Here is a 24,752-nt window from a genome sequence, read left to right on the forward strand (position 1 = left end):
CCAAACCTATTCCAGCCAGGGCCACATAGTAAAAAATGAAAAAATGCTAGGACCACTTTGATATTTGTTATGTAATACATAATTACATAATACATAAATATGCTAATACGTTATTTTAAAAAATGCTTCTCAGATTTGCGATATAGGTGAAAAAGTGTGAATGATGTCTGACTCCAAATTGTCCATAGGTATGAATGTGAGTGTGAATGGTTGTTTGTCTATATGTGCCCTGTGATTGGCTGCCGACCAGTCCAGGGTGTACCCCGCCTCTCGCCCAGACAACTGGGATTGACTCCAGCCTACCCGCAACCGGAGTGAGGATAAGCGGCATAGAAAACGGATGGATTGTATTTGAGATTTATTCTTACAAATTCTTCATAAATATTATTCTTGTAATATTACGTCTTCATTTTCATAATATTTTGACTTCACTGACATATTATAACTTTTTGTGTATGTTGGAGCCTATCCCAGATTACTTCAGAGAGTGTGTACACCCTGGACTGGTCGCCAGCCAATCACAGGGCACATATAGTCAAACAACCATTCACACTCACATTCATACCTATGGACAATTTGGAGTCGCCAATTAACCTAGCATGTTTATGCTATGAAAATAATAATAATATGAAAATAATTGCAAACATAATATCTAACCTAGCATGTTTTTGGAATGTGGGAGGAAACCGGAATACCCGGAAAAAGCCCACGCATGCACGGAGAGAGCAAACTCCACACAGAGATGGCCGAGGGTGGAATTGAACCCTGGTTTCCTTGCTGTGAGGTACCTGTGGAGTACCCGGAGAAAACCCACACGTGCCCTTTTTTGTCATTAAAGTACATATTTTTTCTCCTAACATTTTTACTTTATTGTCATAAAATTCCAGTTGTTTTTTTTCTATTTACACTTTTTGTTTTGTTTTTTTCCAACTATTTATCTTTTATTCTTGTACATTTTCTTCTCATATTATGGCTTTATTCCCGTAATATTTTTACTTTATTCTCTAAACATAATTATTTTTCCACCAACTTAGTTTACCAAAAGATTTAACTTTATTCATTGTTTGGTTTATTTCTCGTAATATTGCAAATTTTCAAAAGACTACACAGGACACACCAAGCACTGTATTATACATACATACTTTGATGTCTCCTGGACGCCACTTTTTAGTGGTCTTTAGAATTTGCAGATTGTTTTTTCAGAACAATTTTTTAAGGCAAGGTTGTATCATGTTTATTACGATTGCCAGCCCGCACTCAACCACATGACCGTGTTCTGAGCCAAGATAAGTAAGACCAGGTCTGTTTTAAAGACACTGAAAGTGATTACATTTAAAAACAAGAATCATTGAAAAACACTGCTTGTTGTGTCAAATATTGTTGTTAATCAAAATGTGATTAACTGTGATTAATTACAGTGACTTAAACTAATCAGAAGACTACTGCATTCAAAATCAAAGTCCCACCACTTGACTCATTCTGACATAAACAGGATCTTATCGATGCTGTCAGTTTTTTTAAATAAACTATGCAGCATTTGCAGTCTTTCCTAAGCACATTGTTGATGTTTATCACTGGGAGTTCAGTGTGATGAAAATTGCTATGTTTATTCTCCCTGTAATTAATTATAGTTATAAAGGAAGTTAAAAACGTAAGCCATTTGGCATGGATGATAAACTAATGGATTATTATTCAAGTAAACTAGTTAAGTAAACCAAAGTAAACTGATAGTGTAATATCATGCGTGAATAATATGGCAAAACTATTGCACGAACAGTTCTATGGACTACGCAAATGAGCTAAATAATGTCTAATGTCACATAAACTCGCACGTAACTAGCACCCCTTTAAAAAGTTGAATGGTTTACTATTTTTGTTTCAAGTAGTCATCTGCATACTAGATGAAAGACATAAAAGAATATGATGAAAGAATAAAAGAATAGGATGAAAGACAGTATCATGATGAACATACCGAAAACAATCTTCAGTTTAGCGGATGTGATGGTTGTGGTCATATTTGTAGTCTTTCCTCTCTGAAATGAGGAAAAGAACTACAAAACGTGACCAAAAAGTTACCTTTGACCTCCCCCATCCACAGCGTCACTTTTGCCGGGAACGTATGACCACGTGTCTCCTCCTACCAATTCATTTGGAAGCAAAAAGCTCCAGGGCTAGTAAGGGAGTAAACTTGCAAGATGGCGGCGCAGTGGGGCGCAGGCGAAGAGACTTTAACTGCCTGCAATATGGATTTTTTCCCTCTGGACACACTAAGCGAGGTAATATATGTATTGTGTGTGTTGTTTTCTGAACAATTTTCATTGTTGTGCTTTGTATATAAGCGTGTGTTTGTGTAAGAACCAGCTGCAGTACACACGCTGAGCATGGTAAAGTGACACGTGGATACAACCGCAACATCACTTGAAAGCCGGTTTTGAAACTCGAATCTTGTTTTGTTGATTATTATTATGTAAAAGCACTGCCCTTTTTAAATCATCGTCAATATATTCTATATTATAGTCAAAGTCAGCGTTTGAAGCACCCCATTGCCATGATGCTAGCAAGCCGGCCGGCTCGACAGCTCGTTTATACCCGTAAAAAGTATTAAAAGGTAAAAACGGTTGAAGTGACAGTTGTGCTTCGTTATAGCTGACATGTGCACAAATTGCCTTGTTGAGTTAATCTGTTGTCATTCTAATTCAAATAATTAGCAACTGCCTCTCTGGTGCTACTGTTGATTCATTCACACGTGCTGACAACACTGCAGCATGCTAGCAAGCTAGCTGCCTAGGCTAGGTATGAGTGTTGCTTTATACAATGTCTCGTTCGCATTCACATACTTTAAAAGTTCCAAGTTACTTTCTAGTGATGTCGTGTCAGCGTGGATTTTTTTTAGGCTCATTGCCAGTTCTCTGCAGTGATGTGTCATCATTGCAGGGATGGAGTACACGTCGACCGACATTTCAACAAACCTGTATGGTAATTCCTGTTCAATACCATAACGCGACTACTATAGAGTTAAAGTGTAACAAAAAACAAAACACACAATCACATTTCTTTAGTGCCGTTGAATCACGTTTTTCTAGTCACGCATGCGCACCAAACTCCGTAATGCCAACTTTGCTATTTATTGAATCTTCCTCCGTGTGTATGCTTCTAAGGGAAATGTTGAAATACAGCATATATAATTCTTAGTTACGCACAGTGCAAAATATAAATTATGTTGTGTTATAGTACAACACGTGGATGACTTCCTCCATGTGGATCAAACATGTCTGCCCAATGATTTATGCATGTGTGCACACAAACACGTGGGGCATGGATGTTTATGTTCAAATATTTGACACAATCCAGTACTTTTACTGCATCAACTCCCTATACTTTTTGACGAGGGTGGTCATATGAAGGCTTTATAAAGTGAACTGCTTGCCAAACAGTCAGCAATACTGCATTGTTGTTTTGGTCGTAAGCCAATGTTCAACTATGTTGCATGCTAACACTTTACACTATGTCCACTCCCTTATAAGTGGTTGCAACACTTGGTGACTGTAGCTCAAACATTTAAAATATTTATTCAAGGAATTATTCCTCTAGTTGTGTAGACCACCTTTGTTTGATACGGCCTGTGAGGCAGGCCAGATCAATGCTCTTTTCCCAGCAGTTCCGCAGGCCGGATGAAATGGCATCCAAGGCCTGAGTTTGATACCTGTGATATAATGGCTGGCTTGGATGATTTAATTAGTATGTTTTCTGTCTTTCAAGACTCCTGAGCTGTGCTCTGGAGGAACGCTGGAGGCCCTTCAAAGTTGCTTAGACCCCTCCATACTTTCCATCTTTGATGACAACCCGTTAATAGAGGTGAGTCTGCATTCTTGAACTCCCTTTTAGAAACACTAATAATTGTCTGTGACCTGGTTTCCTTTTGTGCATGTAGACGAAAGGACTAGACGACGACTGTGAAGCCACACTGTTAACCGCCCTGACGGAGATCCTTGACAACGTGGACGACGAGAACCTGTCCCCTTTTGACACGCTGCCTGAGTCGGACCTGCTGTCGGGTCACAAGGGCAGGGACCACTCTCCGGTTAGTGGCCAGCTGTCATACATACAACTCTCCCATGTATTCGTCTGCTGCGTTCCGCTCCATGGAAGAGGATATTGATTGACATGTGGTTCTAAACATGCTTGATGGTCTGATGGTATGATGGTCATTCCCCATGTAGGACACTGATTTTTTTTTTTTATTCCTTCCTGAATTCAAATGCTATTCTGTACAAATCAGAGTTGCTGGCAGCAAGCAAGACACCAACAGTCCTAATAACCTTAAACACCCCCCCCCCCCCCACCCAGACACTCACTGACTATTTACATGTACCTTGTCAGCTTCATTAGTCTCCAGCTAACAGTGGTAATTAAAAAGGGATTCTTATTGCAGGTGGAACTAATCAATGTGTTACAATAGTAATTTTTTATTACAAATATTGATCTAAAATCAGAGGAGAAGAGTTGGATTGACACTGATTGGTCTCGGAGGTGGACAGTCTGCCCTCCTATAATGTTCTACAAGCCGAGCGATCGCTGCCTTTGAGGTCAGTGGTTAGATTTTTGTCAGAGGTGCACGTCATGCGACGCTAGGTTTGCAGGGGGGAGCAAGCCTGTGTAGTGTACGCTGGTGCCTCAACACAGGAGCATTATCCAGGCAACCAATGAAATGTAACAAAATGCAGTGAGCAAGCATATTTAGAGGACATGATGATGGCAGGTCTGCACTAATACTGACGGTCGGTTTGCCCCACTGTCTTATGTTCAAAGTAAACTAAACCATTGCCATAAATTGCACCTAGAGTCTAAGGGAAACTAATTTATTTGTTTTTCTTCCCATTGTAGCTCAGGAGATTGCTATGTATGCCCAGGTCTGCCTCAGAGAAAGACATATCTTTAAGCACAAGACCCTTGTCAGCTGGAAAGGTATTCAGTGTTCAACCCCATCATCGATACAGGGCTTTGTTGTATAACATCTGCCTTTCTGTTTGGACTCAGAACCTGTCTAGGATACCAGCTGACTCACTACAGAGAAGCGACGGGGAGGATGAAGAGGCTGGCGCTCTCACTCGGAGCCCAGTCAAGCACAGTTTACCTCCAGACTGGGAAGGTCTGACCCTCCCGTTTCCTGTCACCTTTGAGCAGGAGAGCGACGAGGGCCTTTCAGTCAGCTTGGGGGACTTGGTCAGACACATGCACCCATACATGGCCATTTGTGTGGAGGACGACAAGGGGGTGCAGATGTTGCCGGAGGGAGGCATCTTGCTTGAGGTGGTGGATCAAGGGGAAAATGGAGAGCCTATCCTGGTTGTCCCAGACATGGATCTACCAGCTCTTCTCCCGCTGGAAGAGAAGTTTGCAGAGGTGGAAGAAGCAGCATCTGACAGTTCAGAGCATATTGTCGTTGATGATGATGACGACATTGATGTGCTATGTAAGGCTCCAGTAAATATTCTAAGCACATGTTCAAATGAGATGATTAACAAACAGAAGGACGAGACCTTAGCGAGAGTTCCCTCCCATAGGAAAAAGAAAAGGAAGAAACATTGCCCTCCTGAACCTGTTGAGGGAAGGGTTCTTAGGAGTACCACTGAGAGAAATCGAACACAAGAATTGCCAAAAAAACTTGAAAAAAGACGACTCAAAGAAAAGAAACCCAAAACTGCAAAGGCTCCAGCTGCTCCTGTACCGCTTGCCTTAAAATCTGAGAAAAGAAGTTGCCAAAGTGGAACCAACAACCCAGAAACAAGTGTGAAAGCTGCTATGTTTGCGACACTCGGACAGGACACGCATCCAACAAAAGCTGGTGTTCCTGAAAGTCCAGACACCTCCCAACAGCCTGATGAAATGTCCAAACAGGTGTCCCAAGCTCCCAATGAGCTCTCCAGCCAACTCCAGTTGGTGTCTCCCAGCAGCCCGGCAGCTGCTCCCAACAGCACAGCATCAACTGTCAGTGAGCCCCTCCCACCCGTGGCCCCTGCTCCTCCAGAGTCGAAGCCCAAGTCCCTCAGTTTGGCCGAGTACCGACTCCTCCGGCTGCAGAAGAAGCCGGTCGTGGTGGAAAGCCAAAGCAACAGCACCAAGTGGCCCAGCCTTCTGGAGCCCCCCAAAGAACTGCCCCCTATCCCCTGTCTGCCTGACCCCTACCCCAGGGATCCTCGCCAGCCCGCCTCCCATGCTGCGAGGAGGGATGTGGGCGAGATCAAACCCGCCTGGCAGCCACGGGGACCGTGTGCCCCTCCCACCCCAGAGGCTCTTTTAGTGCCACCAGCCTACATGGCGACATCGGCCAACAAATCCGCAACCGCAACTTCTAAGTGTGCAATGCCCCAGAAACCTTCAGCTGGTACACCTGATGTTGTCAACGCCCAGCCTCCGTCTTCCGAATGCCAACCTGCGAATCAGTCGCCTGACAGACAGCCTAAACTTCCTGATGCGCAGTTTGCTAAAATTTCTCCTCAAACCACTTCAAAGATGGTCAACGCTGCTGTAGTTCCTGTCACCGGTCTCTCGGAGAAGACCGCCATTTCCCAGAATGTGCCTCAGGTCGTTCCTCATAACACTGCTGCCTCTTCAAACAACCTCCCCACATCTGCAAAGTCCCCCGCAATAAATGCCAAACACTGCCCTGCACCTTCCTTGGCCTTGCATAGCCTTAAATCACAAGCTATCATGCTTGAAGCGAATCAGAAAGTGACCACACCAGTGGAACCACCTAAGGCAGCGAGCCCCACAAAGGAGTTGGTCGAGTCCTTTACCAGCGAGATGGGTAAGTTTGATTGGTGTTCATCAAAGAGAAATGCTATTTTCTTAACAGGAGCAAATATCAAGGTTGTACCATTGTTCAGCAATTTAATATGCGTCTAGGTTTCCACAACGACAATGCCCAAATAAGAGCAAAGTGCTTTTAGTATGCCCTACTGGGAACATGCTATTTTGTGTCTCGCTTTAGTGCTCTAATAGATGCAATATATCATACAATCATACAACACAACATCAAGGGGTGGGACAGGATGATCTAAACATTAGCAGCACTAGCATAGCTACAGTGCTTAACATTACACTTGTGTTATAAAGGCAACAAAGCAATAATGATGTTGACACTTACAGCGCTCATGTCTGTAGCTGGCAGAGGTCCAGGCTTTTTTTTTTCCCAACAAAGTGCTGGCTTTTCATCATCTAGCTAGGGCAGGTCAGTGGTCGTATTACGTCTTTGCCTTCATGATGTCATAAAAACACTGAAATTCGGGGATAATAAAAAGGGATCTTTTTGAAGGGGATATTTAGCATCTGAAAAGTGTGATCAAGTCCAGCAAATATGCAGGTGTATTACTGTGTGTTGTTCTGTCTTAAGTATTAATGTCAATGTTTTGCAGGTATAGAAGCTGCTGATCTGACCAGCCTGTTGGAACAGTTTGAGGAAACACAAGGTGAGCAAAGCTGCCCTTTTTTTACTTGCATCTGTTAAAGTACTGTATAATCATGTGGCCATTTTGTCGGCCTGCAGTGGTAGGTCACATATTTTAGTTGCTTAATCTAGATCGGCGGTCTCAAACATAGTCAGTGTAAGCCAAGCCAATACCGATCTCAGAGAAATTAATGAAAGGTGGTGGTGGGGGATCACTGGACAGAACATTATCTACAATCGCAGGGCAACCCCTGACTTCCTTGACTGGAAGCCATCATAGCGGAGCGAAGGTCTTCTAACAGCAGTAGTGTTGGATGCTTTATTTGTACCAAGCTTTACTTTTGAAGGATGTTCTCTTAGATGGGTGCTGTAGGTGGGGGGGGGGGGCAGGGCAGAGAATCTGCTTTGTGCTCTGGAATTCTGCCCCGTCTGCACATCCCTTTTAACGCTTGCCGTGCTGACTTTGTTGGTGGGTATGTATACAAGGCTCAACATGTCGGGCACAGTGACTGGCATGTTAGTGCTGTCAGTGGAAAGTGTTATTAAACCCTGTTTGGTCTGTGAAGACGCACACGCTGTATTTGAACTCGCATCCTTGTTCTCTAACATCCTAAATCTCCTATTCTGCCCACTTCAGCCAAAGAGCAGCAAAGTGTACCGGAGGTCTGTGGTAGAGCAGCAGCTGTAGGAAACTCGAGGTGGGTTACCCTACAGCCTTCAAGCTGCTCTGTGAAGAGTGATGGAGTCAAAATCGTGTGCATGTACATTGTGGTGGAGTGACTCTTACCTATTGCCAAGACCTGCCGCTAATGTAGGCCTTGGAATGGCCTTCCAGGGTCCTGTCCAGACAAGACATTCTAGCTTCTTGTTTGTGTCTGTGTGCAGTATTAACTTGTACGTTCACTTTTTAGTGCTGAATTTGCACGAGAGAAAATTGTCGTGGAGCGTGTCAGAGCCAATGATCTCTCAAACCCGGCAGGTAATTCATATAAAAAGCAATGAAAACAGTTTTGTGAGCTGCTTTCTCATCACGATAGCCCATTGTTAAAGTGTAATAACGGTGCACTTTTCCGGCTTTAGCCCTGACTCCTCCAGCCACTCCTCCACACCAGATGTGGAAGCCTCTGGCCCCCGTGGCCCTCCTGGGGAAGGCCAACGTTCCGCTCTCTTCCAAGACCAACCCCTCCAAGGCTATCCAGATAGAAGCACGCCCTTTACCGTTAGCCAGATTCCACAACAAGCCCACCGCACCTGCTGCCGCCGTCTCCCACAGTGTGGCGTGCATGGATCACGACTACTGCCGTCCCAGCAAAGCTGCTTCTCCCGCTGGAGAGGCGGGCAAGCGCTGGAATGTCAAGCAACAGGCATTCATCACAATTAAACCCATCAAGCACGCTGCCGCCGCGCCTACAGTGCCCCTGCAGTCCTCCTCCCAGTCCAACACCCAAGCACCAGAGGCTCTGCATCACGCCATGGAAGGGTCTTCTGTTCTGGAGACTCCAGAGGCCTCTCCAGTCCGGCAGGAGAATGAATCCACTTTTAAAGAAGGCGCTGCCAGGAAGGGGGCTTTTGAGAGGTCCTATGGTTGTTACCCTTCCTCCCGCACCTCCAGCCCCCAGAATAGGGGGAGGAAACGAAGAGCCCGGCGTTCTCCATCTGTGTCCAGCAGCTTAGAGTCAGACTCCCATTCATCTCGCTCTCGGTCCAGATCTCACTCTCCATCCAAGAAAAGGTTAGGTTCACTGTCTAAGTAGAACACAGTTATTCCTTGCTACATGTCTCGTCAAACATTGGGCCCACACTCTTCGGTTTGACGGATAACTAAAATGCAATTATAAGGCAGAAGAAGCATTTGAATAGTGACTGTACAACATGCACATGAATATAATAATCATAATCTCAATATAGGTTACTGTTGGTGCCATCAGTCGCGACTTCCTGTCCTCTATATATCTGCCATCAAGCCCGCAAGGGAACATATTTACTGTGACACACCCAAACAGGAGTTGTATTTACGCCTTAAATGGCTTATTTGCCCTTATGTCTACTATATTGGGTAATGGAGTGCCATTTAAAGCCACAATTACATTACATGGATTAGTACTTGGATTAGAAAATAGCCACTGCAGGAAGTACCCTGACCAGGAAGTGCTAACATGTATATCTCATCTCTGTCTATTCTCTATATCTTCTATATACTTAAAATCAATTTTGATATTGACTCACACTTATGAAAGTTGAGTCTGGAAACCAGTTAACTGCGATTAACTGCATCTCACTTCCATTATAGTTTGAGGCTCATCACACCTTCTTCCCCTCTAGGTATCGTCACCGCCGCTCTCGGAGCAGATCCGGCTACTCGTCGCGTTCCTCCTCTCGGTCCTCTGTGTCCCGCTCACCACCCAGGAGGAGGAGGTACTCTTATTCCTCCTCTCACTCTGGCTCTTGGAGTCGCTCCAGATCGCGGTCGCAATCGCCCCAAAGACGTGCACCGTGGAGGAGAAACAGAAGATTGTGCAGGTACAGTATTATATTTCATGTGCTATTATAGGCTTTCTCATGCTGACTAAATGTTTTCTGTTTTAGTCCCTCATATCGAAGCACCTATGGACACTGTGAAAATCCAGAGGACGTACAGAGACGGAAGGATAAAGCTATTGTAAGTTGCTTGTAGATCATACTTGGACGTCTCTGAGAAGTTTAAGATTTTCCAATTATTTCCATACAGGAGGAGCGACGGGTTGTTTACGTTGGTCGAATTCTGGGCACAATGACCCAAAGGGAGCTCAAAGACCGTTTCTCTTACTTTGGCAAGGTGGAGGATTGTACTCTGCACTTTAGGGACCGCGGGTGAATACTTTTCCCTTCTATACTTTTCCATTTGCCTTGCTTTTATCTGCCACGTTGCACTGTTACTGAACCTTTTTGGTCTCATCTGTGACTTTTAAGGTCAAGGTACAGTGCTAAAGCATAAACAGGCCTGCTCATAACTGGGGCCTCCTGGATACGTCCCAGGTCGCTCTTTTAAAAGCAGACCACAGCTTTGAGCACCATTACATTGTGATAAATCGCTGTAGACTTCAATAGAGGCTAACGCTTGGATTATCCGCCGCCGACCAGGGATAACTACGGGTTTGTGACTTACTACAACACCAAAGATGCTTTCACCGCCATCGAGAATGGAAGCAAACTGCGCAAGCCTGATGAGCAGCCGTTTGACCTCTGTTTTGGTGGGAGGAGACAGTTTTGCAAGACCAGCTATTCTGATCTGGGTAGGCAAGACACGGTGTTCTGACTCATCTATTTAAATGGAATGTGTAATAAGCTCAAATTTGCCTTATTTAGATTCCAACAGAGACTATGACCCGGCATCTACAAAAAGCAAGGTGAAGACACTAGATTTCGACACTTTACTCAGGCAGGCCCAGCAGGGCCTGAAGAGGTAACAGAAGGCCCATCTCCGGAAGCAGCCCAACACTTACCTCAAAAAGAAGCAAAACTTGTCTTAAGTTCTTTGTGGCATCAGTTTCATTTTTGTTTACATTTTATTTTGTTTTCAGCAAAACTAATACCTTCTATTGAAGTGAAAATTTATAAGTAAATGAGCAAAATGGGTAAAAAAAAAGTGATGATTTTTTTAAATGTTTATTTAAATGTATAAAAAAAACACAAAATTGAAGTGTATGGAGAGAATCACTTTTAAAAACGATACATAAGAGAAACTCCCTAATTGTTGGGAGACAATATATGCATTTGAATGTATTGCAAAAATGAATAAAAATACAAACCCGAGTTGTTCTGTCTGATCTTTTTTTCATCTTTTATGCTCCAGTACTCTTGGTTTTTTAAGTTAGGGTAATGTATATGTTGAGTTAGTCTGCTAACAGAATCTAAACAGAATTTAGTTACACCTGAGCATTGTTACTGGAAACACAAAGCAAAAAGCATCAATTTGGCTACCGTGCATTTGGTTGTAAATGTTAAACCTGGGATTTTCAAAGTGGGCCTCGCATCCCGACTCATGCTCATGGAATTTGCTTAGCAGACTTGAAAAAAATGAAAAACCATATATGTTCAAATGAATATGGAGTGGCTTTGCTGAGTTTATCAATGCAAGGCCAAGCGTTCCAGTTTTTAAATATTGCTGACACACATGCAAGAAGCCCTCCCCCACTTTTTTTTAAAACGGCATTGGCTCTCTGTTGCATTCCTAATATGGGATGGGAATGCCAAAGATGTTTAATACAGTCAAGATAATACACTTCAGTTTTGATTTTTTTTAACGTTATATATTTTAGACCTATTATGTAGGGGTTATTAACTGAAAACTGGATCCAAAGTTGTTTGTTTTGATAACGTGTTTACTATATTAAATGATTTTATCAGCTGTAAACAGTGAATTTTAAGGTAAACGTGGACATTGTGAGAACAATCGGCATGGTACTAAAGCCTTTTTCCATTAATATTAAAAGACCGTCCCTCGACATGGTGTTACCTAAAAATGTGTTAGGTGTTAGGAAAAATAGATTTACATTAAAGAAGGACTGTCCATTTGTTGGTATTGTGTTTTTCCAGCACGGGGGACATCAACTTTCTTGACTGTTGAAACATCTTCGTGCTGTTTTGTCAGACAGATCTGGTTCTGACTGGTTCTAACTGGTTTTGGGAGCATGCGCACTAGGTGTAAACAGGAAGAAGGGAGTAAAAAAGCAGCACAGCAAGAGAAGAGAATGCATGGACAAAACAAAAACATGTCCCCTGGATCATTTTATATTAATAACCGCGAACAGTTATTTTGTACCATCTGATAGTCATTTCGACTGAGGCCCGGAACAGGTGCGATAATTCAACAAATTCTGACAGCCTCGCCAAAACCGAAAAACGCCAGACCTTCGGTAGTCTGCTTCGACGCCATTGATTTGTTCCACATTTTAAAAACCGTATTGGATTTCCCACAAGTTTGTGACTCATCTCCTCATAAAAGAATGGTCCAAAAAGATAAGACGTTGGAGACTGCGCCGGTGGAAGCCGAACCGAGCCCCAGCCCAATCTCGGGAGATGCTTGTGCTGCGGGCCCCGGCCTGGTAGAAGAATCCGGCATTGGCGTTGAAACGACAGGACACAGAAAATTCATCAGTGGTGTGGTGGAAGGTACTGCATGTAATCAACCTTAAAGCTATTCTGGAAGTGCCAGTTAATACAAAATGGGTCAACTGAATTGCATCGATCATGCGTTCTTTTACTGCATTAACACTAGCTAGCATCGTTCTGCTCGGTCTGCTGCATTTGCATTTTTAGAAAACGCAAATGAAATAGCTATTAACTTGTTGTGATGTAAAATTACAGGTAAACATTTTTTTCTATTACTAATACAAATTAACTAAAATGTTTGGACATTTGTCTGACGCAAAATGCAGTTAATTGGGTGTGTGTTTTTTAATATAACATGTAAACATGGGTTTCCCTTAAGTGTGAACTTGCCACATGCCGGAAGTGACCCGCTATCAGTAATTAGTGGTTATGTTTAATTGTTGCAAATGTTGCTTTTTTGTTGCAAACTGACTTCTTTCTTAATGCAGGGTTTTATGGACGACCATGGACAATGGAACAGAGGAAAGAATTGTTCAGGAGGTAAAAGAATAAACATAATTATTATTTACACATTGCACAAGAGCGCATGGGATGTTTCACTTCTTGCCATCATTTATATTTTTCAGGCAGCAAAAATGGGGTTTGAATACGTACCTTTACGCCCCCAAAGATGACTACAAACACAGAATGTTCTGGAGGGAGTTGTACTCTGTGGAGGAAGCAGGTGACTATTAAGAGTTAAAATGCGGTTCAGGGAGGGGCATTAGAAGATTGACTCGGATTATAAGACCACCCCGAATACAAGGGGTCTGCTTGTTTGCTGTGTTTATAGGGAAATAACAACTTGGGCATTGCAATAAAAAGGATATCAAGTTCTTTGCTGCTTGACAAACTGCTTCATTGATCACCATCACCTTAAAATTAGCACGCCTCCATTTTGTGCTATGTTGCACAGCAATTGAAACACTATTTCAAATGGGTGGCTGTTATGGCTGCATCTTTTCGAGATGAGCAACTAGAAGAAAAGCTCTGATGCTTATATAAGTAGATCCCCACACATTAGCTGTTAAGTGCTCACTCTTCTCCATATTCACAGGTTTGCTTTCTGTGCTTTAAATAGTAATATTTTTAGCAGCTTAAATAGAAAGCAGTAGGGTGGTGCTATCTGCAGGGGAAAAATGGTGGTGCAGCTACAGATCCAGCAGAGGGCAGCATCCCACAAGTCAATTAACTCAATATTTGCCAGCAGGAAGGTGATTTGACAGGATGCAGTGTTGTGTAACTGTATATTTTATATATACAGTTATATACTGTATAAGTACAGTACTGTATAGTGTATGCCTGTAATTGTTTGCTTGTGTGTATAGCTTATTTTAAGAATGGATAGTATAAAAAAATAGGCTTTTTCAGGGGGTTTTGTGGATGCATCCATTTTTCACAGTTTTTCAGCATTCGCTGGTGGTCTTGGAAATTAACCCATGCGAACATAATTGATCTACTGTACAGATTTGAACAACCTGATTATTGGAAACCTTAGGAAAAAAAATTCAGGCATTTTCCTAGGAAACAAAGTTTGTCTTACGTTTAGGTCATTACAGTTATGCATGTTAACGGACACATTTTAAATGAATGTTCCCAATTACCTCCCAGAGCAACTGATGACGCTAATTGGTGCCGCCAAAGAGCACGGGATTGAGTTCATCTACGCCATTTCTCCTGGACTCGACATCACCTTCTCCAATCAGAAAGAGGTTTCTGCACTCAAGAGGAAACTGGACCAGGTATCGCTGCTACATTTGTCCTGCAGCAATTGGAACCAAAATCAGATCCCTCACTTTCTTCCCTGTGCCTGTTAGGTGACTCACTTTGGCTGCAAGTCATTTGCCTTACTCTTTGACGACATCGACCACAACATGTGTCCTGCCGACAAGGAGGTGTTCAGCTCTTTTGCACACGCTCAGGTTTCCATCACTAATGAGATCTACCAGTACCTAGGAGAGCCTGAAACCTTTCTTTTTTGTCCAACAGGTAGAGTTTGCCTCTCTCAGAGATGTATTTTTTTAAGGCTCATTATTGATGTGTTTATTGATGTGCTCCCATGCAGAGTACTGTGGAACCTTCTGCTACCCAAGTGTCTCTCAGTCTCCTTATCTGCACACAGTAGGAGAGAAGCTGCTGCCCGGCATTGAGATTCTCTGGACAGGTATGTGTGACAGATTCTTGGTTTTGTCATTTTAAGTCCTTGCTAACCAAGTCGGGCTCTTCCATTTGCAGGACCAAAAGTGGTGTCCAAAGACATCACAGTGGAGTCTATAGAGGAAGTATCCAAGATTCTCAGAAGAGCACCGGTGATCTGGGACAATATCCACGCCAACGACTATGACCAGAAGAGGCTTTTCTTGGGTCCCTACAAGGGTCGCTCCACAGAGCTCATCCCCAGATTAAAGGGTGTCCTCACAAACCCCAATTGCGAGTTTGAGTCCAACTTTGTTGCCATCCACACACTGGCCACCTGGTACAAATCGAACATGAACGGTGTACGCAAGGATGTGGTCATGAGTACGTATGATCAGAAAGAGAATATTGTAGTCTTTACTGTTTTGTATTATTAAAGTGTCAATATTTTCTTTGCTAGCGGATGGTGAGGACAGCACGGTTTCCATTCAGATTAAGTTGGAGAATGAGGGAAGTGATGAAGAACTGGAGACGGACATGCTGTACAGCCCTCAGCTCGCTCTCAAGCTGGCGCTTACTGAATGGCTCGGAGAATTTGGTGTGCCTCATCAGTACAACAGTAAGAGGAAGATGGCAGTCCTACCATTGCTGTGTCCACAAAAGAGCTGTTCCGGCAGCGTAACCGATCCTGATTCTTTTCCAGGCCGACAGGTGCCTCAAAGCGGTGCCAAAAGTACGGCCATTGACGTGTCATCCATGGCCGCGCCGTCTCTTTGCTCCGCGACCACGGTGACGACGGTTTTCCAACAGCCTATAATGTCTCCGGCCATGCCGCCTCATTGCCTGGAACCACACCCTATGGCAAAGACACAGCAGGAAGAAGAGGTAGGAGTTTATTTCGGCTTGAACTACAGCATTTTTGTCTATAAAACATATATAAATAAGTAAAGGAAGCACCTCAAAAGATTCTTGGCTACTACGTCTACTAGGTATGAGGCAAACACAACCAGGAAGTGGACAAGATCTACCACTTGAAGGAGAGACAGATACGATACATTATAATAGATCGATAGACTTCCTTTATTGTCATTGCACAATAACACAACAGAGAAATTGCCAACGAAATGTCGTTGCCTGGCTCCCGTATAATAATAAATAATAATGTGGAGAATAAATAGATAACAGTAATTTGCACAAATTTAAATAATTTGGAAAAAACAGCCCCTTAAATATGACTTTTACTCTCTGCTGTTGAGTAGAACTACTAACAAAATGATGGTGATGTAATTACGCTTATATTGCACCTGTACAGGTGGAGGTAGAGAAGAAGGATTCAGACGAGGAGCCAATGGAGATGGTAGTCGAGAAGCAGGATGAGGCTGACGCAGAAGAGAAACACGAGGGTCCAGTCTTGGCTGACAAGATGGCTGAAGACCTTAAGCCCATGGATACGGACAAGGAGAGCTTAGCTGAGTCCAAGTCTTCAGAAGAGTCCATACAAGAGGACTCCGGGAGTGATATTGCCCCCATGCAGACAGACGATCAACTCAAACAGGTACAAATTAGACATGAATAGGATTTTTTTTGAACCACTTGTGATTTAATTAATACCATTCTTGGTTTTGTCCTTTACAGGATGTGTTTGTGCCTGGCCCAAATGAAAAGCCCCTGTTCACAGTGGAGCCACTGTCCATTGAGGACCTGAGCCTGTTGGCGGAACTCTTCTACCTGCCTTACGAGCACGGTCCCAAGGCCATGCAGATGCTAAAGGAGTTCAACTGGCTGAGAGCTAACAGCAGTGTCGTCAGCGTCAACTGCAAAAGAAAAGAAACTGAGAAGGTTAGTTTGGAATTAAGTACTTTGAGCTTGTGGTAAGCTATTTCTGGTTCTGCAAAACAAAATGGTAGATGTGTACTACCCCTAATGCCCATTGGGTGGTGTCGCATTAACAGGAAGTGAAGTGTACTTGCACCACAACACACTGAATTGTGTATTTTGATGTCAAAACAAAATTAAGATTTTCCACCGTTTCACAATTTTTTTTCTTACAGGTTGCAGAATGGCAGCTGAGGGCAGAGAAGTTTGAGGACATGTGCTGCTCTGTTATCCAGATGTTCACGCGCCTGTCCAATACAGCCAACCGCACAATCCTGTACGACCTCTACCCTTACATCTGGGACATCAAGAGCATCATTTCTATGGTCAAGTCCTTTGTCCAATGGCTAGGTGTGTATGAGCTGAACTATATGGCTTTGAAAGACCTCAATAGGCATATTATACACGGAGAAAAGTGGTCAAAAACCAAAAAAGGCAAACCTGAAGAATGTGGCCCGCAACCTGTATACAGGATAAGAGTGGCCTCTTATACTTTAATTTATAGATTATTATTTAATTATAGCTACTTTTTTAAAATGCAACATACTGGCATATGCTCTTATTTTGTACATATTTCTATTATTTTTTTAAATCTGACTAAATGCTGCTTGCACCGCTACAACTCCCATTATAAGACAAAATCCAAACCAGATCTCAGTGGTAAATGTCCCCATCAGGGTTACTGCTGCTTGCTGTGTATCCAATAATGTCATACTCACACCAACCCACTTGCTTCCATCTCTCTTGTCTGTGGGAATGGGCACCCGTGGGACACCCCTCGTCCTCCTCCACGCCCTAGCGCACGCGAGCTTGGAGAGAAAGTTGATTCACTGACTATGGAAGGCCATTCTGGTGCATATAGCAGATACGTTTGGCTTCACACAGAAGATTCAAATAAACAAATGCACCATTCTGAATCAGAATGTAACATCCTGGTGCAGAAAGAGATACTGTATTTCCTCATTTAGTGGACATTTAGCTTGACCCTTGACCCTCACTTACTGAAGTACTCTAGTCACTTTCTTTCTTACTTTATGATGCAATACAATTTGCGATACATGATAACACCGCGATATAAAGACGAGATAAAAACAAAAATATAATAACTGCATTATTTTTATTTTGCTACAAAATATAACCAGAGTGCAAACAGCTAAGGTTCAATATTAATGAAGGGCATATTTTCATATTTGGTGCAAAGAAAACCTGCTCTTTGCAATTTTCACTATTATTAGAGCCCTCCAGACAAGACATAACACCACACGGTCACCTTTACACTCATATTACCCAATACAGTAGATACTATCAGAGAAAATAGGCCAGTTAAGACGTGTGGACAGGAAGTGCTGTCGGTAGTTCAGTTTTAGCTGAAGTCTGTTATTATGATGATGATGACTTTTATTATGATGTTATCATTGTGCTTGCTGCTTGTTGTCTGGCGCATGTTACTAGTGACACCTGGTGGCCAGTGTAGTACAGTTCATGAACATCTTGTATTGCCATAAACTGTATTTTAGTTCACTTAGAACATATTTATGCTTGAAAATGCTTAATTTAGGCCAAAAATATTTAACATTTGCCTAAATTTGCATTTTATTGTACTAATAATAGGCTGTAGTCAACCATGCAATGGCAATCACTCGATAGAGTGATGTCCTGCAATTACACTGTTTTAATGCAACATGTTTAGAAAATGCAACATGTATTAAGTAGAAGCATAACAAAAGTAAATATTTATTGTGGGATACTAGTAGTGATGTAATCACCGGAACCTGTATCATGTTGAGCTGAAAACGGAGACTTCAAGCGCGGGGCACTATTTGAGGAAATAGGGTATTTCTTATATACAGTACCTCTCTGTTTCCCTGGGCTCTGGCTTTGTGAGATGGTTCACTCTCTCTCAGTCTGAGTAACATTGATTCTTGGGAACACACGAGAGGTCGTTGTCCATAAGCACGCAAGCACCAGCATGGCCTGTAACCCAGTTTCATTCACAGGTTTCTGTTCAACTATATGGTAAAGCCGAGGACTCCAAGTACACAGCAGGCAGCAAACTTGCAAATGGAAAAGTGCTGGCTTAAAGCCTTAATAATAGGGAACTAAATCTATAAGGTTAATATAGTGATCATTTTCTGAAGAGGATTGATTTTCTGCTCTTGTCCCTGTGATGGAAGCTGTGCAGCCTGCACTTAGTCACAACCTCCCTGGTTACTGTACTGAATGCACCTACTAATAATGATTTTCTACTGTTTTCTCCCTTCACTATGTACAGATGGAAGAATCCACAGTACAAGTTTCTACTGCTATTGGATCGACAGTGGCCGATGTATGCGCAGTGCAGGCGAAATGGATTCATGTTTATTTTTTCTTAAATTAGAGCCCTTAATTGTGAAAGATTTAATTGGAGGAAAAAGGAAAGCGGCCCACCGGATGAAGTCACATTTTTTTTGCGCAGCGATTATGAGCTTTGAGCGTTAACTTTCAAATGTTCTTATTTTTCTCCCTACCCCACCCCCCGGCAGCTTCCCTCTAACTTGTGCTTTTTTTGTTTCTGTCAGTAGGCTTGTAGACGTGGCTCAGACCAGCCTGATGCACCTACCCAAGGGAATTCATTCTTTGCTTCCAAAGTTAACCCTCACACTTGATCCTACTCATCTACCTGTGTAGTTGTGATGTGTAGGCTTGTAAATGTGTCAGATCAGACCACTATAATTGTTATCTGGGTGAAAACAGTCCACTTGGGGATGCGGTACATTTAATTGCATAACTTAGAAGCAAGTTCAGCGTTCCTCCCCGTGGGTGCATCTGCATGCTGTGTCGTGTCACATCGTCAGAGGAAGCACGTTTAGCTTGTCAGGATAACTTTGTAAAGCCATGCTAGGCCTGTCTGGTCACATGACAGGGCCTCTCTTCAAACTGCTTGCACACAAAACTGTAAAAGCGCCTGTGCTCTCTTTTTTTATTCGCTGTCGCTTATTTTATAATTTATATCTGGTGCGCCTGTTTTTACTTTGTGGCTCGTAAGCTGACAGGTCGTGCGCTTTTGATGGGTCTTCCGGTTTTGATGAGTCGCGCTCCCTAGTCATGTGACAAGGCAGACGAGAAGAGAATGTGACTTCACGCCGGGTGCCGAGTTGAGTGGGGTGACGGCAGCTGAAGCTTACACTGATTTGCACAAAGAACATGTGGTTTTGTCCGTTAGCTTTATTTCAATTCTGGGGAGCGTGGAAGTTGTGTAGGACTGCACAGCGGTTTGACTTTGTTGTGTCGGAGAAGCGAAGACAAGAGATGTAAGCTTTAGTTGCTCGAGCCCCTTTCTGCGCTCGAAATAGCATTCCAAATGAGGCGCCATTGTTCATTTTCAGTTCTTAAATTCTGATTTAATTTTTGCATTTAGGATCAAATGACTCCCCTTCCTTCCTCCCCTACTTTCTTCATCTGTGTCCGAGAGCCCCATGCTTTGGTAACACTCTCCGCTTGGCTCTGCTCCTAACAGGGTGTCGTAGTCAGTCCTCAGCACAATTCCCTAAAGGAGACCAAGAGCCGTGGGCCTTTAGGGGAGGTCTAGCAGGAGAGTTCCAGGTATCTAATGCACTGAATGTACCGAAATCAAATGGAAAAAAGGAGAAAAAAATAGTGTTTTGAGCAAAGAAGAATATGATCAATGCGTGCAGGTATGAAGGGATTTTGGTCTGACAAAGGTGAGCTGATTGGAATTGAACCCCCTTTACTTCCTTTTGATTCGTTCATAGTATGTGATAGTAACAAGTGAGCTTCCAGTCCTGATTTGTTATTCATTTGACTTTCTTTCAGCAACTGTCCAATGAGATGCTGCTTTCCCTTTAGCGCAGGCGGCGCACGCGAGCACGACTAGCGTTTTTTAATTTTTTATTTTCATGACATCTCATTTCTTTGCAGGAAGCGCACAAATTCCCACACCAGCTCTTTGCAAGCACCCGCGCGAGCATCGCACAGCGCCAGCGAGTACGCACGCGCGCACTTCTGCAACGGAAAGGCGGGGGGGCGGGAACTCCAGGATAAAACGGAGCTGTCCAAGTTATAGGTGACTTCTCCATGGAGAGGAATAAAACTTCTATAGTTACAAGTGGCCCCCCCAATTGACTGACCGATGTAGCTCATATGAGACGGGTTGTTTTTCCCCTGGAGTTCTCGCTCTCCCTGTCTCGGCGCAAGCATCATTATTTTTCTCAACAGGAGGGTTGCGCAGCGAAATATTGCGATGCCTTAAACAAGGGAAAGGAGCATCTCCTTCAGTAAAACCTTGGCCAGACCAAAATAGCTCCCTGATGTTGTTCTGCTGAACATGAGTGTTTTTCGCGCTGTTCTCCAATGACACTGAGGTGGATGTTTGCTGCAGTGGCCCACTGTCAGATCAACTAGGAATGGGAATTTTTTCCACCATTTCCTTTTAACGATCTTCCTTGAGCATTTGGCTTAATTTTCCATTTCCTCTTGGTTTAACAGTGGTTTCAGTGTAGCAAAAAAAAACACAGTCAGGCGTTCAGGCAAAGCAGCTTGCAGACTGTACAGGAAACTGAACCTGCTTCTTTTGACGTCCACAGAGATTGTTGCCAATAGATGGTGCAAACGATCTTTTCTACCAGCCTCCCCCATCAATGCCAACCTCCAAAATCTATTCCATGAGGCCGTACTTTGCCAAAGACGAGGTGAGATTTGTTTTCCGTTTGTGCCCTACATTATTGAGGAAAATACATGCTTTCAGAAGTCCCTTTTGTTGTTGCTCATATTCCCTGCTGTGCTGGCCCAGTTTACTTCTATACGTGCTTGACGTGACACTCTCTAGTAACTCAAGTCTTATCTTCCTTTTTGCAGGCTTCAGTTTATAAAATCTGTAAAGAAATGTACTATGAAGGCATGGAGGATGCTCCTTCCTCTGACCAGGATCCTGACCTCATTGGTGACAAGTAAGATCAGTTTTTTTACATTTATCTTTAGGCTTATCGCGGGGGATAGGTGCCCAATATTATTAATTGTTAAATATGTTTTATGGCTGTAAAACCTCTCACTATACACCTCAACTTATCAGGTGGCTGATAAGTGAGGTTTTTTTCTGTGCTCAATGTTTTCTTTTTGTCTTTTTTTTCCCCCCTCTCATCGCGGAACATTTGGTACAGCGTCCTTCCTCTTAAAGTGTTTACTAGCGAGGTCCTGAGAAGTTACGATAGGCCGTGCTTGATTTGCTCCCCCTCACAGTATGGATAATCTTGCCTAATTGAAGTTTTTTTTTTGTTAGCACTTATCAGACCTAAGTTTAATGTTATCGGTATGACATCAGAATTCCCAGCCTAATAATTGCCGTTCACCCCCTAATATCCAAGTTGACTTTTTTTGGTCCTTGAGAAGATGCAACAAAAATGGTTGCTGCAATGTGAGGAAAGTACTCACATTTGTGACAATTCAATCATCATTGCTAAATGGCAATCACATGATGATGCCAGAACCTGTGGTTGCCACAATGTCAAATCAAATATATTTGTATAGCACTTTTCCTGCAAAGACATGCAACACAAAGTGCTTTACAGAATTAAAAACAATTACCACAATTAAAAGGAAAAACAAATACTAAGAAAGCCCCTCCCTCCCATCCTCCATACTAGACACACACACACACACAATCACACACAGTAGAGAGACATGGCATGGCACTGAGGATCAAGGAAACGCCACCTTTGGGGCCGCCCACACTGGGAGGAGCCGCAGGACGAGCCGACCCCAACAGATGGGCGGACCCCCACATCAAAGGGAGGAACCCCCAGCCGGCCAGGTCGAAGGGACCCAAGGATGGCACCCCCTCAGCAGACCCGACACAGCCCCCAGTGTGGAGGACCCCCCCCCCCGAGGAAATACTGGAGTTAAAAGCTAAAAACTAAAAGCATAAAATAGGACTAAAAAGATAAAAATATAAGAAAAGTTTAAAAATATTAGTTAAAAGCCTGATTTAAAAAGGTGTCTTTCATCCTAAATCTGTTCCCAGGTTGGTTGGAGGTCTTCTCTCTGTGAGCCCAGACTACGGTTTTGTCCTTGAAGATGATGAAGGTATCTGCGGTTATGCTGTGGGCACTGTCGACGTCAAGCCCTTCATCAAGAAATGCCAAATGAGCTGGATTCCTTTCATGCAAGAGAAGTACCATAAACCCGACGGTCAAAAGGACCTCACCGAGGCTGAGGTACCTTCTTGTTTCACCTGCTTTTGTTGTCATCAGAAATGTTATGATCTTGTTCTCACAACGTTGCTATGTGTCATCTCTGCAGAAGATGATTTTGAGTTTCCACGAAGAAGAGGAGGGTCTTCCCGATTCCTTTCTGTCCAACTTCCCTTCCCTCATTAAGGTTGATATTCATGCCAAAGTCACTGATCCCAGTGTGGCCAAAAGCATGATGGGATGCCTGTTATCGTCCCTGAAGGCCAACGGTAAGTAACAGCAATAATCACAGCTCACATGTTTTTGGAGACATTTAAAAAAAAAAAACACTCTGTTCATTCTGTTATGTCCAGGCTCTCATGGTGCATTCTGTAAGGTCCGTCAAACCGACAAAAGAATGTTGGACTTCTACAGTAAGCTCGGATGCTTTGAGGTGGCTAAGATGGAGGGCTTTCCCAAAGACATCATCATTATGGGGCGGAGCTTATGAAGCATTGATTACACACTGAGAGGGGAAGAGACAACAGAGAACGCTCCAGTCAGCACAGCACCTTCATGAGACACAACTTCCATGATGGTTTTAATGCTACGTGACTGCCCGTGCTAGCCAGAGTCACCGTTTTTTTTTTTTTACAACACACTCCGAATCACGGCACGGTCCAGTTAATACCAACATAAAAAGGGCCAAGGTGTAGTCAGTAGAGATGAGCCAACATGGAAGCGTGGGGCTCCGTAATTTATGTCTGGAGCTCCACAACTCGTATACCTCCTTGAGGCAGGAAGCAACAACTATCAATACCTGCCTGTTTGCTGATTTCATCCAGAAGACATTGCATAGATATTACCCTCACATCCTCGTCTGAAGAGTCTGGATCAAGTAGATGCAGAACTGTGAAATGAGGGCAGTCTGTGCACTTTTGACTAAGACAAGCAACACAGTGTGGCATCTTCACCTAGCAAAGGCCCATTATTGCTTCCTTGTCATGGCACCACAATTACGTCACATTTGACTTTTTGTGGGCTGACGGGGAAAAAGTGGTGCTGAGTCAATACACATGCACAATTATACCTTACAAGATCACTGCACACCACTGTAGTTTTGTTGTTTTTTTTAAATAGGTGGCTTGTTCATTTTGAAAGCAATAGAGAAGGGCTCGTTTATGCTCAGCGCTTTGCTTTTCGACTTATTTCCCTTTGCCTTTTGGTTGTTTGCCTTCTAACACAGACCTCAGTGTCTTCTGTCTCACTAATGAGTCACATACCTTGAGGGTTGGTGATTTTTTGACATAATGTAGCTGAATTTGTCTAAGAAGGTCTGTTATGAGATTGTTCTAGTTATTTTCCCAATTGTGTGTTAATCAAGTGTCATTCACGGGACCAAAAGTTTGGGAAAACTGGCTTTTTTTTTTCCCCTGTACATTTCGCAACATCCTCATTTGCAAAAAACTTGCTGTTTCTTCTCAAGCGCTCTATTAGTACTTGATGTACAAATCAGCAGGTAATCTAAGCTGGAGGTGATTTCACACATGCTTCCATTCTTTGGATTTGCACTGCTTCCACTTGTCTTTAGCATGAATGTCTTTGCAGCCTATAGCACCCATAGGATCACTCTGGCTGTTTTTGATCCTGTCACCACGTGGCACTTCCTCTTGTCTAATTCATGTTGAATGTTTTGCCTCCTGTCAGACATACATAGTGAACAAACAAGCACTTTGAATACAGATTTGGGTGGGCGTGGGGATTGTATTCAGTTGCCCTTCACCCTGCCAATAATTTTTGTGTTAATAAGTACATACATCTTGTTCATATGATGCATATTGGATTTGCCCTGTCGGTTATCAGTTTAACCTCATTTTAAGGCACAAGAGGAAGACACATGCCACTCAGTTACTGTAGACAGTAAATACTGTCAAATGTAAAATGTAATATTATTTTGTATATCTTTATTAAACTTGTGTCAAGCATTGTGTTTGGCTTGA

General features: G+C 43.1%; 2 protein-coding genes and 1 non-coding gene across 4 annotated transcripts; all 3 read left to right on the plus strand.

Annotated features, from left to right (window-relative positions):
• The first annotated feature begins 2,107 nt into the window (after positions 1 to 2,107).
• Positions 2,108 to 11,233, plus strand: pprc1 (PPARG related coactivator 1). Its single transcript, XM_058059125.1, has 14 exons — positions 2,108 to 2,276; positions 3,760 to 3,855; positions 3,932 to 4,081; positions 4,885 to 4,965; positions 5,038 to 6,808; positions 7,416 to 7,469; positions 8,085 to 8,145; positions 8,359 to 8,426; positions 8,528 to 9,179; positions 9,770 to 9,967; positions 10,034 to 10,106; positions 10,176 to 10,297; positions 10,568 to 10,719; positions 10,793 to 11,233. The coding sequence occupies exons 1-14, from the start codon at positions 2,196 to 2,198 to the stop codon at positions 10,891 to 10,893; spliced, it is 3,660 nt and encodes a 1,219-aa protein (XP_057915108.1). The 5' UTR covers positions 2,108 to 2,195; the 3' UTR covers positions 10,894 to 11,233.
• LOC131108323 (small nucleolar RNA SNORA50) lies at positions 10,352 to 10,490 on the plus strand. Its single transcript, XR_009120447.1, has one exon. It is a non-coding gene; the product is annotated as a small nucleolar RNA SNORA50 (small nucleolar RNA).
• An 885-nt stretch (positions 11,234 to 12,118) lies between the features above and the next one.
• oga (O-GlcNAcase) lies at positions 12,119 to 23,446 on the plus strand. Of its 2 annotated transcripts, XM_058058046.1 has the most exons (19): positions 12,119 to 12,598; positions 13,027 to 13,078; positions 13,165 to 13,262; positions 14,189 to 14,319; positions 14,395 to 14,566; positions 14,643 to 14,741; positions 14,813 to 15,097; positions 15,174 to 15,332; positions 15,417 to 15,598; positions 16,026 to 16,268; positions 16,349 to 16,552; positions 16,765 to 16,939; positions 18,861 to 18,914; positions 20,085 to 20,170; positions 21,172 to 21,276; positions 21,443 to 21,534; positions 22,605 to 22,797; positions 22,883 to 23,042; positions 23,127 to 23,446. In XM_058058046.1, exons 1-19 carry the CDS (start codon positions 12,433 to 12,435, stop codon positions 23,261 to 23,263), a joined length of 2,793 nt encoding a protein of 930 aa, XP_057914029.1. In that variant the 5' UTR covers positions 12,119 to 12,432; the 3' UTR covers positions 23,264 to 23,446. The 2 variants fall into 2 exon arrangements, with proteins under 2 accessions (XP_057914029.1, XP_057914030.1); XM_058058047.1 differs by lacking the exon at positions 18,861 to 18,914.
• The last annotated feature ends 1,306 nt before the right edge of the window (positions 23,447 to 24,752 follow it).

The sequence above is a fragment of the Doryrhamphus excisus genome, chromosome 20 (assembly GCF_030265055.1).
Source record: "Doryrhamphus excisus isolate RoL2022-K1 chromosome 20, RoL_Dexc_1.0, whole genome shotgun sequence".
In the NCBI taxonomy this organism is placed as follows: domain Eukaryota; kingdom Metazoa; phylum Chordata; class Actinopteri; order Syngnathiformes; family Syngnathidae; genus Doryrhamphus; species Doryrhamphus excisus.

Excerpts from the sequence above, each read along its gene's own strand:
- pprc1 (XM_058059125.1), top strand. The coding sequence starts at position 2,196 with ATGGCGGCGCAGTGGGGCGCAGGCGAAGAGACTTTAACTGCCTGCAAT. Across the intron at positions 3,856-3,931 it reads ATGACAACCCGTTAATAGAG|ACGAAAGGACTAGACGACGA; the intron begins GTGAGTCTGCAT and ends TTGTGCATGTAG. Across the intron at positions 4,082-4,884 it reads AGGGCAGGGACCACTCTCCG|CTCAGGAGATTGCTATGTAT; the intron begins GTTAGTGGCCAG and ends TTCCCATTGTAG.
- oga (XM_058058046.1), top strand. The coding sequence starts at position 12,433 with ATGGTCCAAAAAGATAAGACGTTGGAGACTGCGCCGGTGGAAGCCGAA. Across the intron at positions 16,553-16,764 it reads AAAGAAAAGAAACTGAGAAG|GTTGCAGAATGGCAGCTGAG; the intron begins GTTAGTTTGGAA and ends TTTTTCTTACAG. Across the intron at positions 16,940-18,860 it reads GTCCTTTGTCCAATGGCTAG|ATGGAAGAATCCACAGTACA; the intron begins GTGTGTATGAGC and ends CACTATGTACAG.